The sequence below is a fragment of the Saccostrea cucullata genome, unplaced genomic scaffold (assembly GCF_032062105.1).
Source record: "Saccostrea cucullata isolate Sc308-1 unplaced genomic scaffold, CSIRO_AGI_Scuc_v1 ctg11374, whole genome shotgun sequence".
Lineage (NCBI taxonomy): Eukaryota > Metazoa > Mollusca > Bivalvia > Ostreida > Ostreidae > Saccostrea > Saccostrea cuccullata.
Genome location: NW_026921562.1, coordinates 1 through 18,938, shown reverse-complemented (window position 1 = coordinate 18,938; position 18,938 = coordinate 1). Strand labels below are relative to the sequence as shown.

The 18,938-nt window shown below is 33.6% G+C and overlaps 2 protein-coding genes across 2 annotated transcripts; both read right to left on the bottom strand.

The window, feature by feature from the left end:
* Positions 1 to 12,812: 12,812 nt before the first annotated feature.
* Positions 12,813 to 15,217, bottom strand: LOC134260322 (uncharacterized). The gene is made up of 3 exons (XM_062742887.1): positions 15,040 to 15,217; positions 12,973 to 14,938; positions 12,813 to 12,862 (listed from the first exon to the last, which is right to left on the bottom strand). The coding sequence occupies exons 1-2, from the start codon at positions 15,054 to 15,056 to the stop codon at positions 13,054 to 13,056; spliced, it is 1,902 nt and encodes a 633-aa protein (XP_062598871.1). The 5' UTR covers positions 15,057 to 15,217; the 3' UTR covers positions 12,813 to 12,862; positions 12,973 to 13,053.
* Positions 15,218 to 15,354: 137 nt separating this feature from the next.
* Positions 15,355 to 16,358, bottom strand: LOC134260321 (uncharacterized). The gene is made up of 2 exons (XM_062742886.1): positions 15,764 to 16,358; positions 15,355 to 15,509 (listed from the first exon to the last, which is right to left on the bottom strand). Exons 1-2 carry the CDS (start codon positions 16,356 to 16,358, stop codon positions 15,355 to 15,357), a joined length of 750 nt encoding a protein of 249 aa, XP_062598870.1.
* Positions 16,359 to 18,938: the final 2,580 nt, after the last annotated feature.

Here is an 18,938-nt window from a genome sequence, read left to right as displayed (position 1 = left end):
AAAATGAGTGTACGAAGATAGCTAACAGTGTCCATTGAAGTAATTCAAATTCTGGGCAGACCAAACAACCAACTTTTAAAAAAAGGAAAGGTAGGACCAGGTGCTAATTAGGGGTCAACATCATCTGTCGACCGGTCATACCCGTCCTGTACATGTACATGTACTCCTTGTCATTATAAGGGAAACCAAAATTCTCTTTCTATTTTTAATTTGGAAATAAATAAATATTTCTGCAGAAATAATTATCATAAAACATTGTTCATTGTCCTGAATATTTGATGTTCAAAATAGTTTTGTATTTTATTGTGTTAAATCATTTGCTTTACACTTCATCTCCTTTTTTGAATTCTGTTTCTTCAAAACTGAAGCAAAATTTCTTTACTGTAATAACTGATATTTTTTGTTTTATTTATTATACAACTGACATCACAATATCCCGGTGTAGGGTTCAATTTTTCATTTTCAGTATTTTTCTATGGGATCCAGTTTTTTTCTTTCAACGATTTTGCAAGAACCCCACTTCAATTTTAAACGGTACTTTTGCATAGATAATTCATTCGAAGACTGCTGGACAATATTATGGTATATTTTGAGACAGAAATGATTTTAGTTACACAGTAACATAGATTTTCATATCAAATAATGTTTTTCATTACCCTTTAATAGGCTTCCCGGGATATTACCGGAAAATCTGGCACAAATTTTTATTTAAAGTAATTTATCATACATATCATGTTCACGTTTCAGAAAATATAATTATTTCTACACAACAAATGTACCGTTCAAATTCACTTTAAAAATATTTAAAAGTTAATAAAAATGATTAAGAGAATTATGTAGCATGTTTACCTTCAAATTGAATAAGCCCCACCAACAAAGACACTATCATCCATACTATAAGACTGTATAAATATTGGTTCATTTTCATGTTGAAAGCTCATGCGTTACTTAAGAAAATTACCGCTTCCATTTCATCGCTCCCAGACATGAGGCAAAATGTAAAAATGGAGTAGTACTTGAAATGAAGAATTTGGACTGTCAATTAATGTCACGCCACTCCCCTTTTCATTGTTAATTAAATTTTATTCATTTGACGTTTATAGCTTTTTTTAAATAGTCTGTTAAAATATTTTAAAGCTAAATATTGAACATTGAGATATGCATTTATTTGAACATAATTATGCAGCTATGAATTTATGAGCTTTTTTCGGAGATAATAAAATAATTTTCCTCATATTTTGTCTGTCAATTTTGCTTCATCAATTTTGACGTTCGTTGAAAAAAGTTTTTGTTGATTTTCAGTTACCTATAAAAATCTTTGTATGGAAGCTTTTACAATAAACAGACCAAAACGCTTAAGAAATGTCAAAATCCTTTGCAATTATTCAAAGAATAAATTTTCTCTAATGTGTTTCCATTGTTCAGGGTAATTGACACAGTATGCTGCATATATTTGCTAGTTTACAAACATACAGATTTTTATCTCGAAAAGAACATTTTAGGAAGCATTGGCGTGAAAGATTATTTTTTACATATTGAAATTGTTTGAGGTCTTAACCAATTCAATTTAAATTTTACTTAATTAAAATCGTTGAATTAAACATTCTATAAATGCATTATACAGAGATTTAATAGTATATCAAAATGTTTAAATCTTATTAAGTTATACAAATATCTTTGCATTTACAAGCAAACGTTCATGTTCGAAAGGGTATTACTGAAAAGTAGAAAAAAAAATACATGTACCTCATAACATGTACATGCATATTCAAACTGGATAAAACATTAAAAAAAAAAGATTCTTTAAATTTGTGGAGGTCAATTTTCAAAGTCACGGTCATTCAAGTATTTGCAGTAATTTAATAAACTAGAAAATAATATAAAATGACTAAAATTTCTAAGGTGAACCACTAACATCATAATGTGTTGCATTTAGACAAGGACGATGCCAAAGGAATATCAAATTTTTGTTATGAAACGTGTTTTAAAAATCGGCGTACACATGGACTGAGGAAATCAGACGCCTGGGAATAGGAGAAAGTGTAACACAGTGACTTTTTAATTCACAATTGGGTTAATATTTGATTCTCGTGTACAGAGATAGTAAATTGTCTGTAGTTTATTCATATATCAAAATATTATCGTAATGCACTCGGGAATATTGAGTGGAGACCACTCTGCAGTTGTAAAAATATCAGGTGGGTGGTATTCAATTTCAAAAAAACATATTGTTTTATTTTAAAAAGATCTTTCAAATTCACATTATAAACATGAAATGACTAAACATATCTTTCTTAAGTTAGATTATGTAGCCTAAATAATCTTCTTTATAAATAGAACATTTACAATCACGTAATGTTCAGTTTCTTCCCTCTTACGAATATTTTAAGCATAGACAATTAAGGTACTCGAGCAACGACAATTTTTCATGTGGAGATTTGGAATACTGGTATTGCAGTGAATGAGTCAAGGGTTAAACATTGACCTGTGTGTAAGACAAATCCAAATCAAGTTATATAGGAATAACATAAAGAAACTTGAATCACCATAGTTACTGCAACAATTTAATAAAATGTTTAATGATTAATCTCTAGATGACATAACGATGCAGTACATGTGTGGCAACGCACTTTGAAAAAATTACTCACTTTGAAAAAAATTTTCAAAGTGCGTTCAAATTGGGACAAAATCAACGCACTTTGAAAATTTTTTTCAAAGTGCGTTAAGAGATTACATCAATATATTTTACCATGGAGACACTTAACGCGCTTTGAAAAAAAAATAAGTAAAAAACAAAAATTTTGCATTTAAATTTTAGTAATAGAAAGATTCTATTTCAGTGAACATTATTTATCTTTCAAAGAACTTATAATTTATTTATTTTACTTCTCCCGTCGAGAAGAGAAGACGACCGGTAGATGATCTCTCAGTCCAAAAGAGGGTAATCCGCATTTTCAATGCCTATATGATGTATATCTTTCTAAAATAAGTGGGGGGATAAGCCCCCCTCCTCTTGCCCTTCGGCCGGTTTCGATGCCTATGCTATACCCAAACAATGGATATATATGTATTTACATTACCGGTATGACATTGAAAACTATCAATTATTGAATTAACTTAAACAGATGAAAACTAGAAATTTTTTAAGTACAGTAAAACGTAAGAGAGAGAAAGATTTTTTTCATAGTCTCGAAAAATCAAATTGCTCCTCTTGCTTTAAGATAAATACTTTGTTGTAAGTCGTTAAATTTTAGCCCCCCCCCCCCCCCCCCTTACATCCACATATTACAGACAAGAAATTTTCAAAAGAAACGGAAATAATAATATTAAACAATCAGTTCTCTATTTTTTCTAAAAGACCCATTTCCCTTTTATAATGTTTATCAAAACCTTAAATATTTAAAACGTCAATATCTTAGGTCCTGATTTGACCTTATCACCAAAAAGTTATCCAACCAGGGTCAATTATTTATCATACCGATTATTTGTAAGAATATCGATCAAGCTTTACATTTTTTTTCAAAGTGCGTTAATATGGTGGATATTAACACACATTGAAAAGAAATTTAATTTTTTCAAAGTGAGTTAGCTTGGTCCCAAATTTAACGCACTTTGAAAAATTTTTTCAAAGTGCGTTATAACATACGTACGGAAGCCCATTTAGGACCTATCCAAAAATATTTTTGAATTCGTTATAACGAATTTAATTTGTTATAACAGATTCACTGAATTCGTTATAGCGAATTTTATCTGTTAAATGTACAGATTATGTATATTATTTCAAAAATATATAAAAAATTTAATCTGTTATTAAATAATTTTCTCAATTCGTTATAACTTTTATGAAATATATAGATAAAAATCTGTTATTACAGATTAAAATCTTCAACAAATCCAAATACCTTTTTTTTTGAACGGGAGAATGTAATAACATTTTTGTTAATTATAGATTTGTTGAATGTCGTTATAACGAATTTGAATCAACATTCATTTTCATCTTTTATTTTGTTGAAGTTTCAAAGAAATATAACAAAACGGTTTAATTCTCTTCATTAAGATTTTATTCTATAATTATACAGTTATAAGATAATTCTTTCTATTTAATATAACATAGGTTAAAACGAAGCTTCAAAAAATCTGTAATAACAATATTTTCTCTAAAATGGCTTCGAATTGAGCATATAAAGTAATTCAAGCAGAATAATCCAAGACATAATAACAAATTAAATTCGTTATAAAATAGATTTTCATCCATCAAATGTGTAATAACAAATTAAATTATTTATAACGATATATCAATTAATTTTTTTTTTTTTTGATAACACATATAAATTCGTTATTTGTATGGACGGTTCACTTTCACTTTGATATACTTTGATGATATCCACTCCAAAGGCAAAAAAGATAATGAAACAATTTATTGAAATCTTTTTATGAATCGAATTTTATTATTTTATGCAAATATTTTTTGATTAGGTTGATCCTTACGTCGCGTGTTCGAAATCCCACTGTGGGACGTGGACCTTAGATGAGGTGAAAATTTCCCGTGTCGCAGTAATGCTGGCATGAAAAAGTACTAAACAATGTAATGTATATATTTCCTCTACATGTTATGTAATCAATACAGTTAAGCAATATACAATTATGTCTCCTTTAATTTCTTTAAAGTCCTGAAAGTATTTATATGTTTGTTTTCCACAAGTTAGTTGTCAAATCAATACATATTGAAAGAAATCTAATTTTAAATCAAGTGATACCAATAGTTATTAGCGTGATATGAACTATGATTTATGGTTTTTGCAGTAATAATAAATGCTTTAAACACTATGTATTGTTAAAAAAAAAAAATAGAAGAAATAGAGGAAAGTAATGTATCGATAAATATTAAAATTCTGCGCTTTTCTTCAAATGTCTGGATAATAATAGTTTTTTTTTTCAAAATATAAATATTTCAATTTTCAAGAAGAAATATAGGTGTTTTTATTACCATTGCTTGAAATCATTTACTCATTTTCCCTATAACATGATTTACTCTAATGAGGAAAGTTTTGAATTTCCGTGTGTTAATTCACATTACTTTGAGAATTGATAGACATCTTTGTGAGTGTTTTCAATTATTCAGTGCCTGGTTTTCAGAACCTGAGGATAAGAATTCTTCTTGCTCATTGGTTCTTGTGGAGAAAATTTTAAACAAAATTCCTATATATTCCTAAGTTTCATCGTCCATTGTAGCCCCATCCTGCCCCTGGGGGTACGTGATTTGGATTTGAACCTGCACTTTATATTGAAGTTCAACATAAGCTTCAACTCTTCTAGCCTATTAGTTCATGAGAAGGAATTTGTTTTAGTTTTTTCCCCACATATTTCCTTTATAGGGGAAAAATAACTCGCGGTGTTAATATTCGCTATATTCACGGTGTTAATAAATCTGAATTCAGCAGTGAATAAATTTTCAATTTCCAAGTTTTATTAGGAAATTTGACAGTAGACAACGATAGGGCTACATACATATACGCGAAATACATGGTCATTTCGGCCGGTAATTACGAGTAGTACTCGTCAATCAATTAATTTAGTTATCACGCTTAACTTAAATTCAAATCCGCAGATAATAACCCGTATTTGTTAAACAAGCTGTTTTAATAGCCAACGCTACATGTTTCATCAATCAAAACACGTGGGTCATGGGTTTTGATTATCCGTGCGTAACTATTGTTACCATGTCTATTTGTTACACATATGAGTTTTTATCGACATTTTGGTTTTAAAAAATCATTCAAATAACTAATAGATAGAACTCATTGTAACGTAGGCAACATTATTTATTATACTTTATGAAATAGATCTTTCATCCAATCAAATGTAATAGACATTTGATGTTTAGAAAAAAGGACTTTTGATAAGTGCACTTGTTTTAATTAATCGTCAATTTTTTTTATATCAAATCTAATTATTTTATTTAAACCTACCCCGTTGTTCGTGAAATAAAGTCATAACACTGATTATTAAAGCTGACATGAACTCTTAAAAAGTCATCATTTTTCATCTTTGTACGACTTACTACATTCCTGTACGCCTTTGTCCGCCATATTTCTTCGATTCCGCCATATTTAATTGAAAATTTTTGGTCACCTGTACCTGCTATATATAGCTTTGTATGATTGCTTCACTTGAGTGATTTTCTAGCCTGACTGTCGACATGTACACATCTCCGATAACAAAGTTTTTAGAAGTCCATAAAAAAATACATGTTTGAAAAGTAAAAATTCAACAAAAAATAGAAATCTTTAAATTATTTTTGAATGCATTTGCTGCAATATAGAAAATAATCTTACTACATGTACATCAAACACCCATGCAGGACGAGAAAACGCGTCAAACGCAGTGATAAAAAACATTTACCTGACTACTGCCATCGTTACAGGAATGTGCACATGTCGAAAGAATTATCCTATTTTACTTTTATTGAAAAATGCATCTCAGAAGTCATGTAATCCATTGCTAACTTAACAGTAAAAGATGCTTGGACACACGTGGCCCATGCCGATCATTTTATTTGTCAGGGAAAATATCAAAGGTTGAAAGCTCAGTGGGGTTGATTGAAGAAAAAGTATTTTTTTTCAAAAATAAACATTACTCTTGTCTGTACATATTGTAAATAAAATTTACGATTAAATACATGGTTTAACTTCATCAAATTCATAAAAAAGCAGGCATTATTACATTTGTACGAATAATTCACCTTTTGAAGATATTTTCCCGTGATATGAAGGGGGGGGGGGGGGGCTGATAAAACATGCATAACACTCTCATAAAAATAATGTAAGAAAAACGTCTGAAACTGATTGGATTTCTTTATGATCAATTATTATCAAATAAATACTGTGTATTGGCTTTATTAGACCTAATATAATTTGATTTAAAGTTATTTATAATTTTATGCACTATGAAAGAAAAAGTGAGCACGTTCACATACCCCACGCTCCCCCAAAAGTCGAAGTACTGAAATTCCCAGAAAAAAATAAAGGAATCGTAAGTTCCTTGTAATATGCACATCTATGCACATTGTGTCCTAAATATCTGCAAAGTTTGACGAAATTGTGTACAGCGGTTTATGAGGAGTTGCGTTGAAAAACTGCTCACCTCTATATTCAAGATATGGCCAAAATATAAATGTAAAAGTGCGGACATTCCCGAAATATAAAGAATTCGGAATTTCCTGGCGATGTGCAAATCTACACACACACATTGTCTCCTATAAATATCTGAAAAGTTCGAAAAACTCTGTACAGTGGTTTATGAGAAGTTGAACTGACCAAAAAAAAAAAAAAAGACTGACTGACGGGTCAAAAACATTATACCTCACGCGTGGGGTATAATAATCGAGTTTGATTCTTTGGTACAACGATAATGAAAATAGAATTTAATGTGAATTAAATTTTTAGACATAAATAATTAATGATTATTAGAAAAAGCATATAGGAATTTCCTCGTGAGAATTCCACATTCTACCTAAAACTAGCTTTTTAAAAACTCTCTTTTCTGTTGTCCAAGTTCGACACATACGTTTGAGAAGACATTTTCCCAATGTTCCCATTCCTGTGATTTATATTTCACGTTTATTATATCCCCCGCCTGAAAAGTGGGAGGTAATAGTTATGTCCGTTCGTCTGTCTGTTACGCTCTGGGATGTCTCTTACCCGCAAATCCTCTTACACCACTTAGAGAAATTTAATGAAACTTTCAAAGAATCTTAAGTTTATTACATATTACCATTATGCACCTCCTATTTTACTTTTTGATCTGACACGTATGGGTTTAGCGAAATATGGACTTTGCATTATAACCATATGGGAGGCAGGGGGTATCATTTAGTGAGTTCATTGCTCATAATACATGTACGTCTAGTTTCTCTTTCAATTTGGGCGTTTGGGTAAATTTCCTGTCCAAAGTAAAATTATTCAATTTATGAAGTTCGACATCCCGCCTGAAAAAAATCCTTGATCTGGCCTAAGGCATAATAAATGGTACAGCGCAAAGTGCGTAGGATTTAATACCTATCATTGCCCCAACGGGTGGTTACAGAGAGAGAGAGAAAGAGAGAGAGAGTTCAATATACAAAAAAATAAATAATCATTATCCGTATTCAACCAGTGTCACGTATCCCTACCCTAGCTTTTAAAATTATCTCCCAAATTCACCTACAGAAATTATTTATATATATAAAAAAAAATACCTAGACTATCAGGCAGGGATACTGAAATCTCGAAATACTTCCTGTAACAACAGAATTATAAAACAATTACATTCCTCAAAATGCACATACTTTGTGGTCGGAGTGACACATTTAAAAAAAAATCTCAAAACTGAATTCGGCAGAAATGTCTGTCTTTCAAGAATATTTAAATAACGGTCATGTCAATTATTTTTGTATGCCCCCCCCCCCCCCGTCCAAAAAATCAAATGCCTAAATGTCAATCTGAACAGGGGATGGCCTTTCTCCGTGTGTGTATGTGTTAGAAAATGTATAGATAATGTATAGATGTACACATAAAAATTTGTATTCTGGTTAATTGCTTTTAAGATTTGAAGTAAATTTTAGCCGTACATCAAATTACTTTGTTTAGATTTGAGATTAGTACTAAAATAATCAGTTATAATTGACAAATGAATTTTGCGACGCAAACCAACTGCAGACTATATACATGACTTTGTATAGAATGTATATTAGAACTACATGTAGATAAACAATTCACAATTATAGCTTATGAACATCAGTTATAATATCCCCCCCTTTCAGCCGCGCAAATACCAAATAACTTCTCTTTCCACTTTTGATATTTTCCCTGACCAAAATCTGATCAGCACGGGCTAAGTGTATCGTCGTGCTAGTGTGTACGGAGTAATGAGTGTGTTTACTATTGAGTTTTTATGAAGTTTATTTCTTTTTTGTGATGCATATTTCAATAAATGGAATTCAGGGTGTATTTCACTTGACTTGTGCACATCTTCGAACCTATGCAGTAACCTTATTACCAGGTATGGGTACGTTTACAGCGTTCGAGGCGTTTTCTCGATATGCATCAATTGCATAGGACCTGCAAATCAAAGACGTTGGTTGTTTTGTTCCATTCAAATGATATAATTTCAAAATGTGTTTGCAAATTTTGCTTTTTATTTCAAGTTTATTCTGCATAAATTGGCGCACTGTAAAAATACGTACTCATCCAAACTTGCATTTTTTTCGATTGATTCAAATCAATAATCATTCAAAAATATTATTATTATGTTGTTTATTTTGTTTTTGAAATGTCTTGATCACCTCAGGTGTTCTCATATGCTTTACCATCGGAGATGTGCACAAGTCTACCCAATCCAAAAAATCATTCAAGTGTAAAGAGCGCATTGGGGTATACATCGTTACAATGAGACAAGGTATCTGAAAGAAATATGGCGGAATACGGCTAGAGTTGGTATGAAACAAGTCGTACATAGATGAAAATGTTGCGTTTTTAAGAATTCATGTCAGCTTTAATATCGTTTACATGTAGCTATGGTATGGATAAACAGATAACCAATTCCGCGAATTCAAGAAACCGCGATCGTGTCAGATGAGAGAAAAACGTGAAAATTACAACACGTGAAATTAATCCCCTAAACAGTAGTTCATGAGAAGGAATTTGTTTTAGTTTTTTCCCCACATATTTCCTTTCTCCTTCCTCACAAAATTGACCTTGGCGTCTAATTTTTAGCATATCCGAAGGCTCAAGTGAAATTCAAATGAAAGACCACGCCCTCTTCCAAGGACAGATAATAATAAATAAGTGAAACATATATGGCATCATTTAAAAATCTTATTCTCAAGAACCACTGGGCCAGGAATATATAGTGATAATCATTAAACATTTTCTTCTCAAGAACGACTCGGCCGAGAATAATGAAACTCACAAGGAATCATCTTTAGATTGTGTAGATTCCAGTTTCTTTAAATCACGGACCTCCAAACATCAGTGGTAGGATCAGGTGCCATGGAGGAGTGAGCATCCCCTGCCGACCGGGAAAAATAAAGAAATATTTCAAAACATTTTTTTCAAGTTCTACATAAGAAAAAAAAGGAAAAAATCTTCCCAAGAACAGAAAAGCTATGTTTAGTCATATTGACATGTAAGCATCTCCATGTCTTAAAGATTTGAATTCCTTCAAATCATGACCCCTTGGGGTAGGGAGGGGCCACAGTGGGGGGATCAAATTTTCACAAAGCAATATACAGGTAGTAAATCTTTATAAAGATCTTTGAAAATCTTTTTCTCAAGAACAGCAAAGTTATTTGCCATATTTAGGCATCCTCAAGAAGTATAAAATCCAACCCCTTCTTCTGGTAAACCTTACAGCACTGAATTGATTTGTGCTTTTTCCGAACCGATGTGTTCAGATGAGCGATGTGGTTTTTTGTTCCCTTGTCTTCCTACCTTTGGGATCATAATGTACACAATCTTCACTATATAATGAATGAACATAAATTTTAAGTATGGATCTTCAGTGGTTCCTGTGAAGATTTAAGATCATATCTTTTTTATTTCCTTGTGGCCCAACCTAACTACACAAAGATGCTTTAATTTGTATTTTATCTTTTCAAACCGATTGGTTTTGTGAAAAGAAAAGATGCCATGCTGCAAATTTGGTGAAAATCGATATAGTCGTTTTTAAAATAAAGTCTAACATGTGAAAGGTTGACACACTTGCAGTCAGACAAACTGAGGCAAAACAAGAGGCCCATGGGCCACATCGCTCACCTGAGAAGCTTTGACCATTCTGTTCTTTACTAGATTTCCTCCTTGTAATACATTTTGTGACCCCACCCTACCCCACTGATAATAATTTAGACAATTTGAAATCTACACTACCCCAGGATGCTTCCACATAAGTTTCAGCTTTTCTGGCCCAGTGGTTCTTGAGAAGAAGATTTTCAAAGATTTTTCCTATATATTTCGATGTAAAACTTTGATTCCCCATTGTGGCCCCATCCTACCCTCGGGGGTCATGATTTGAACAATTTAAAATCTACACTTCTCAAGGATGCTTTCACATAAGTTTCAGCTTTTCTGGCCCAGTGGTTCTTGAGAAGAAGATTTTTAAAGATTTTTCCTATATATTTCTATGTAAAACTTTGATTCCCCATTGTGGCCCCACCCAATCTCCTGGGGTCATGATTTGAACAATTTAGAATCTACACTACCCCAGGATGCTTCCACATAAGTTTCAGCTTTTCTGGCCCAGTGGTTATTAAGAAGAAGATTTTCAAAGATTTTTCCTATATATTTCTATGTAAAACCTTGATTCCCCATTGTGGCCCCGCCCAATCCCCGGGGGTCATGATTTGAACAATTTAGAATCTACACTACTCAAGAATGCTTTTACATAAGTTTCAGCTTTTCTGGCCCAGTGGTTCTTGAGAAGAAGATTTTTAAAGATTTTTCCTATATATTTCTATATAAAACTTTGATTCCCGATTGTGGCCCCGCCCAATCCCCGGGAGTCATGATTTGAACAATTTAGAATCTACACTACCCCAGGATGCTTTCACATAAGTTACAGCTTTTCTGGCCCAGTGGTTATTAAGAAGAAGATTTTTAAAGATTTTTCCTATATATTTCTATGTAAAACTTTGATTCCCCATTGTGGCCCCGCCCAATCCCCGGGGGTCATGATTTTAACAATTTAAAATCTACACTACCCCAGGATGCTTCCACATAAGTTTCAGCTTTTCTGGCCCAGTGGTTCTTGAGAAGAAGATTTTTAAAGATTTTTCCTATATATTTCTATATAAAACTTTGATTCCCCATTGTGGCCCCGCCCAATCCCCGGGGGTCATGATTTGAACAATTTAGAATCTACACTACTCAAGAATGCTTTTACATAAGTTTCAGCTTTTCTGGCCCAGTGGTTCTTGAGAAGAAGATTTTTAAAGATTTTTCCTATATATTTCTATATAAAACTTTGATTCCCGATTGTGGCCCCGCCCAATCCCCGGGAGTCATGATTTGAACAATTTAGAATCTACACTACCCCAGGATGCTTTCACATAAGTTACAGCTTTTCTGGCCCAGTGGTTATTAAGAAGAAGATTTTTAAAGATTTTTCCTATATATTTCTATGTAAAACTTTGATTCCCCATTGTGGCCCCGCCCAATCCCCGGGGGTCATGATTTGAACAATTTAAAATCTACACTACCCCAGGATGCTTTCACATAAGTTTCAGCTTTTCTGGCCCAGTGGTTCTTGAGAAGAAGATTTTTAAAGATTTTTCCTATATATTTCTATATAAAACTTTGATTCCCCATTGCGGCCCCGCCCGATCCCCGGGGGTCATGATTTTATCAATTTAAAATCTACACTACCCCAGAATGCTTCCACATAAGTTTCAGCTTTTCTGGCCCAGTGGTTCTTGAGAAGAAGATTTTTTAATGACCCCACCCTATTTTTGTCTTTTCTTGATTATCTCCCCTTGTGAAGGGATTTGGCCCTTCATTTTAACAATTTAAATTTCCCTTTACCCAAGCATGCTTTGTACCAAGTTTGGTCAAAATTGGTCCAGTGGTTCTTGAGAAGAAGTCGAAAATGTGGAAAGTTTACGGACGGACAGACGGACGGACAGACGGACGGACGGAATAAAACAACCATTTGGCCATTGTGCTCTTTTTGAAACGTTTTCCATTCTTCTGTTTTAACATTCTTCTTCAGATGCCCCATTTTGCAATGACTTAAATTAGGCAAATCATAATTCTTAGGCACTTAAATAACTTTTCCTTTTTGAAAAACCACTCCTTCCATTCCAGATCCCTCGGTTCCATCTATCTTATATCTATATATAAGTGTCAGATATAAGATATGCTCTACATTTCATTCACATTTACAGATAATAACACTACTTTATTAAATATCTTGAAAGATACATTTAAATCTTTAGTATACCTGTTCAAGAGATATCCTTGCTCATGTTCCCCATAAGAGACTGGAATCATTGCAGTGGCTGTTTCTTTAATTCTGTAATTTTTACTTTGAATCTCTATTGGTTCTATATCTTTTTGCTGTGTAGAAAAAACGCCTTTCTTTGAAAAGACAGACTTCCTCTCTTTTGATTCTGCTGGCTGTTCTGTTGTGAAAACTGTTACTTCTTTTAGATATTTCTTCTGAAAACCGGTGTGCTTTATCCTTAAAAAATCCATTGCTTTCATTCCTTGACATTTTAGGACTTGTTTTCTCGCTTTTGGATTCTGACATTGTGTGCTGTACAGGGAGGGTAGGGTCAGTAAGACGCATTTTTGTTACACCTGCTTTTATTGTAACATGAGCATTATGACCCGAATGTTCTCGCTTTTTTTCTGTTGACTGTGGGTCGCTTAGAGATCTGACCTTGTGATCTTTTTCATCGGAGAGCCAGTATGTTCTTATTTCAAACAATCCACTACTATTCGGTCGCATCCCATCATTACTGTTTAATTCATAGCCTTCCATTTCCCCAGAAGAGAGTACCTTCGTTTTTGAGGACATACTGCCGTCTTCTAGCCATACAGTTTGCTCTTGATCCTCGCCAACAGACAAAATCGGCCCATTCTTTTTATGTTGCAGGTGTTTTTGCTCGGCATCGATATGAAGGTTAGAAGTTGGTGGTGTATCAACCTCAAAACAGTCCTTTTCATTTTCTTTAAAGATGGTTTCGGTCGTCCAGCTGTTTGTATCTGTCCCATTAATTTTAATGCGCAAGAATCCATTTTGTCTTTCATCGGGTAATTCGTATTTACACGAATCTGATCGGTTCTTTCCTTTGGCTTTGATATTTGATGCAACGGTATCAGAATTCAATGAACTACGCATTTCTCCCGACTTTTCACCTGCTCTTTGACCTAACTCGTTTGCTTTGCTTTCAGACATTCGTACTTGCATTTTACTCAGAATCTTGTCTTGTGGTCGTGGGTTAGATGAATAAATACACCCAACGTCTTCTTTAACTGCAACTTTCTCTGAGATTACTCGGTCCTCAAATTTACGGCTGCTTGAATCAGCTCCATAATGGGATTTGCTTTCATCCGTTTGTTCACCACTAGACATCATAATAGTAGAACTTGATTTTTTAACAGAATAATGTTCCCACCCTGATTTCTCATTCTCAATTCTGCCATAACTCTGTCTGTTCATTTGTCCATCTTCTAAGTGCAATACATCACCCATTGTATTTAATGTTTGATGCGCCTCAAGTGGAACATCTGTCTGGCAGCCACTATCTACAGTAGAACCTGTCTTTTTTGAAGCACAATAAATGGCCATGTTCTTGTTTGCTTCTTTATGACTACAACAATATGGACATCTGTTCACCTTTTCTGACCTTTGGTAAAACTTAGAACTATTTTCTTTTGTAATGGAAGCATTTTTTACCGATTCTTTATATTCTTGATGATCCAATAAAGTACCTGCTACAATACTGTTTTTGACTTTGCTCATTTCATCTTTCGTTTTGGCATGCCTGTCAAACATAAAGAGGTCCGATTCATATCTTCTTTCCTTGCTTTCTGAAGTCTGGTATACAGCAACGTCCGTTTCTTCTCTTTCGACAGGAATCCAAGCTGTTGTTTCAAATCTTTCATTTTCAGCTTTGGAATTGTCCTGTAAATTTTGCCTAAATTCACTGGAACTTCTTTGAATCCAAGATGAACGAGCCAAAGATGTGTCAATTCCTTGATCACTGACAATCCTCTCTTTTGCAGTTACGGAATTTCCGTATCTTTCCTGCCCGAATGCAATGTTGCCAAACCAGCCGTGACTCTCTGAATTATGGTATTTAGAACTCATGTCTAATTCAGCTGCATTAGTCGAGAGATATCTGTCGCTATGGAGGCTTGATTTTGTCTCTTTTCCGTTTTTAGGTTTAGAATCTCCATATCTATGAAAAACAGGTTTTAGACAGCTCATGAAAGAACACAATTATCAATAAAGAAAGTAAAAAAATTAAAAATATCATAAATTGTTAGATGTCTACAATACCTGTCAGCTTCATGCATTTGTGAGTCTCTACTTGAAGCATATCTATAAAAATGTGCTCCATGAGTATTCCAATATATCGGGATAGATCTTGGTCCCTGGAGGGATTTCTTTTGTAATATTATACTTTGGTCAGAATTTTGTTCATAAAAAGTTCTTTTCTTCTTGTGTCGTCTACGTCTACGTCTACATCTGAAATGATGCAGGAAAAACATTTAAAGTGCCCTTTTGTTTTAAAAACGGTCTGCACTATTTTAAAGAGAAATGATATGTTTCTGCAAACCATGTTCATTTGAAGAACAAAGATATGTTAATGTCTCATCCGATGAAGATAAATAATATTATTATGCATGCAAAAAGAGCACTGGCTATTCCAAAAGTTGAAACGAAAGCGATGTCAGTAGATGTCATTTGTACAGCTGCTTGACATTGAACTTCTTCAGTAGTATTACGATCACAATGTGTACCTAGATCTGACAGAAAAGTCAATAATTCAGTTATTTAAAGAATGTATCGCATAGTGTACAAAATAAAGTATCTTTGATGTCAAATGCAATTAATAATATATAAAAGCATTGCTTTCAGTACTATTTTAACCTACAAATAATGTAATTATTACTATATGTTTTTATTGCAACAAAATAAAAAACAACGTACTGACTTAACATTCATACTTGACAAACTAAATGTCATATATGGTCTTATAATTGGTCTTATTTCACTTTACCTGGTAAAATTCCTGTACCATTAACAATATCCCTAAAAGCATATACCACGGTGAAGTATTCTAAAATCATCAGACAACCGTTATCTCCCTTCGAGGACCCACCAACTACGAAGTCTTTGTTGACTGTATATGATGCTGCAGGTCGAGAAATGCATTGATTGCTTGCTGCTTTGGTTTCCTTGTTAATACGAAGCTGTATCCCCTTCTGCCGACTCCAGGACATTTCAATCTGTATTAATTCTTCCATTTTGACGGCAGAAGTGTAGGTCATCCACTCTAATCTTTTTGTGCTGATTCGCACGTAAAGTTTGTTATTTTCAAACCACATGGCATAACCGTAGTTCGTAGCTTCTTCCCCACCATTACTGAATACATAACACTTAGAAGTCTGATTTCTTAATTTTAGATTTAAAACAAAGGTTATACCAAGATTACATTTCGCTACGTCTCCAAAACAACTGCCTGTAACATCCTCGAAAGAAATATGTTGATTTTCATTGAGATAAATCCCTTTCCCCCTTGTTAAACAAGTGTCAAACGTCGGATTGCCTATTCCTGCTATCGTTATGCTGTTTCTCCCTGCTGGTATATACATATTGTGGAAAAGGAAGCGAACAACTAGCACTACTACTAAACTACTAAACACTAGATATTTACATACTTAATTACATGATGAATTGGAATTTTTTTTTTTAAAAAACACTAATAAAGAAAGAAATCCGGACCGCTATGAAATGCGTCCGGTCTATCGGGTATACTCGGGCGAAGTGCGATTTACATAATTGAACGAATCAATTATGCTAATTAATTACGACAATCAGTAAATCGTACATTGTTTCATTCTCTCAAAATGGCGTAACTTTACTTAATAAAGAATAATCGAAGAAAAATAATGTAGCAGGGATATTTAAACATATGAATTATGATCAATTATAAATTTTGAAATATTTAGGGACTTATTACCGGGAAAAAATAATTAACAAAGGTGTAAGCAATACATAGTTATGAGAGTTGTTCGAGAGTTGGTGACGCAAATTAACTGTAGAATTTACACTAAATTGAGAGAATAATCTTGTTTAGTATCATCAGGAATTGGGTCTAGTTTACGTTCATTCTGGTGAAGTCATTCAGTTTGTTAATACCATTAGGGCGGAATGACTTCAATCTGTGCATCCAGAACTTTTCTTTGCTTTTTCTCTGAGCATCTGTCCATCTTGGGTTATGGTCAATCACCACTACTGTCATGTCCTCCCATTTGTGACCCTCAAGGTTGAAATGTTCCCCAACGGGTTCATTGAGTTTTTTGGTCCTAATGGTCGAACGGTGGTTATTGACTCTCCTGCGGAGATCTCCTGTTTCACCAATATACTGTTTGGAGCAAACTTTGCAACTGATGAGATAAATGCAGTTGTCAGTATGACAGGACAAATTCCCTAGTATTTTGTAGCTGCGGCCTGTAACAGGGCTGTTAAAACTGTCTGTGTCAGTGCTGTGCTTGCAAAGAAGACATCTTCTGTCAGAGCAAGTTTTAAAGCCCCCGTTAGGTAATGGGTTGTCCAGTCTGGTTCTTACTACCATGTCCTTTAGGTTCCTTGGGCGTCTGTATGCAGCCAATGGGGGTTCCTTAAAGACCTCTGCCATTCGTTTGTTTGAATGGAGAATTGGTAGAGGTCTTTAAGGAACCCCCATTGGCTGCATACAGACGCCCAAGGAACCTAAAGGACATGGTAGTAAGAACCAGACTGGACAACCCATTACCTAACGGGGGCTTTAAAACTTGCTCTGACAGAAGATGTCTTCTTTGCAAGCACAGCACTGACACAGACAGTTTTAACAGCCCTGTTACAGGCCGCAGCTACAAAATACTAGGGAATTTGTCCTGTCATACTGACAACTGCATTTATCTCATCAGTTGCAAAGTTTGCTCCAAACAGTATATTGGTGAAACAGGAGATCTCCGCAGGAGAGTCAATAACCACCGTTCGACCATTAGGACCAAAAAACTCAATGAACCCGTTGGGGAACATTTCAACCTTGAGGGTCACAAATGGGAGGACATGACAGTAGTGGTGATTGACCATAACCCAAGATGGACAGATGCTCAGAGAAAAAGCAAAGAAAAGTTCTGGATGCACAGATTGAAGTCATTCCGCCCTAATGGTATTAACAAACTGAATGACTTCACCAGAATGAACGTAAACTAGACCCAATTCCTGATGATACTAAACAAGATTATTCTCTCAATTTAGTGTAAATTCTACAGTTAATTTGCGTCACCAACTCTCGAACAACTCTCATAACTATGTATTGCTTACACCTTTGTTAATTATTTTTTCCCGGTAATAAGTCCCTAAATATTTCAAAATTTATAATTGATCATAATTCATATGTTTAAATATCCCTGCTACATTATTTTTCTTCGATTATTCTTTATTAAGTAAAGTTACGCCATTTTGAGAGAATGAAACAATGTACGATTTACTGATTGTCGTAATTAATTAGCATAATTGATTCGTTCAATTATGTAAATCGCACTTCGCCCGAGTATACCCGATAGACCGGACGCATTTCATAGCGGTCCGGATTTCTTTCTTTATTAGTGTTTTTAAAAATTCCAATTCATCATGTAATTAAGTATGTAAATATCTAGTGTTTAGTAGTTTAGTAGTAGTAGTGCTAGTTGTTCTTGTTTCTCTTTTTCCTTTGTTCTTATGACTTTCTAACTTTTTTCTTTGTCCTGAGGAAGGGACAGGGCGTCCCGAAAATTTGACAATTTTTATTGTTCGTGTCGTTGGTCATTTTTAGTGCTTTATATAAATTTCCATCCTTGACCTTGTATCTACTTTGTAGATCCGACATTTAGGATATACAGTGTTGTTGGTTTTTTAGTGCTTTTTTTATATATATATATATATATATATATATATATATATATATATATATATATATATATATATATATATATATATATATAAAAATATATTGTGAATGAAACACTTCGAAGTTATTTATTCCTCTTAGAAATACAGTGTTTTTTTTAATAGTAAATAGAAATTTTAAGTTTATTTTCTTATCAAACCAAATTTATAGCGAAGGATTACTTTTACAGACCCTTAATATTCTTCTTATCTATAAAGATAATAGTAAATGCAAAAAATGTTGGAATATTTACCTT

Bases quoted from the DNA above. Each gene is read 5' to 3' on its own strand.
- LOC134260321 (XM_062742886.1), bottom strand. From the start codon at position 16,358: ATGTATATACCAGCAGGGAGAAACAGCATAACGATAGCAGGAATAGGC. The intron at 15,510-15,763 runs GTAAAGTGAAAT...CTTTTCTGTCAG, and splicing joins TGGTACAGGAATTTTACCAG to ATCTAGGTACACATTGTGAT.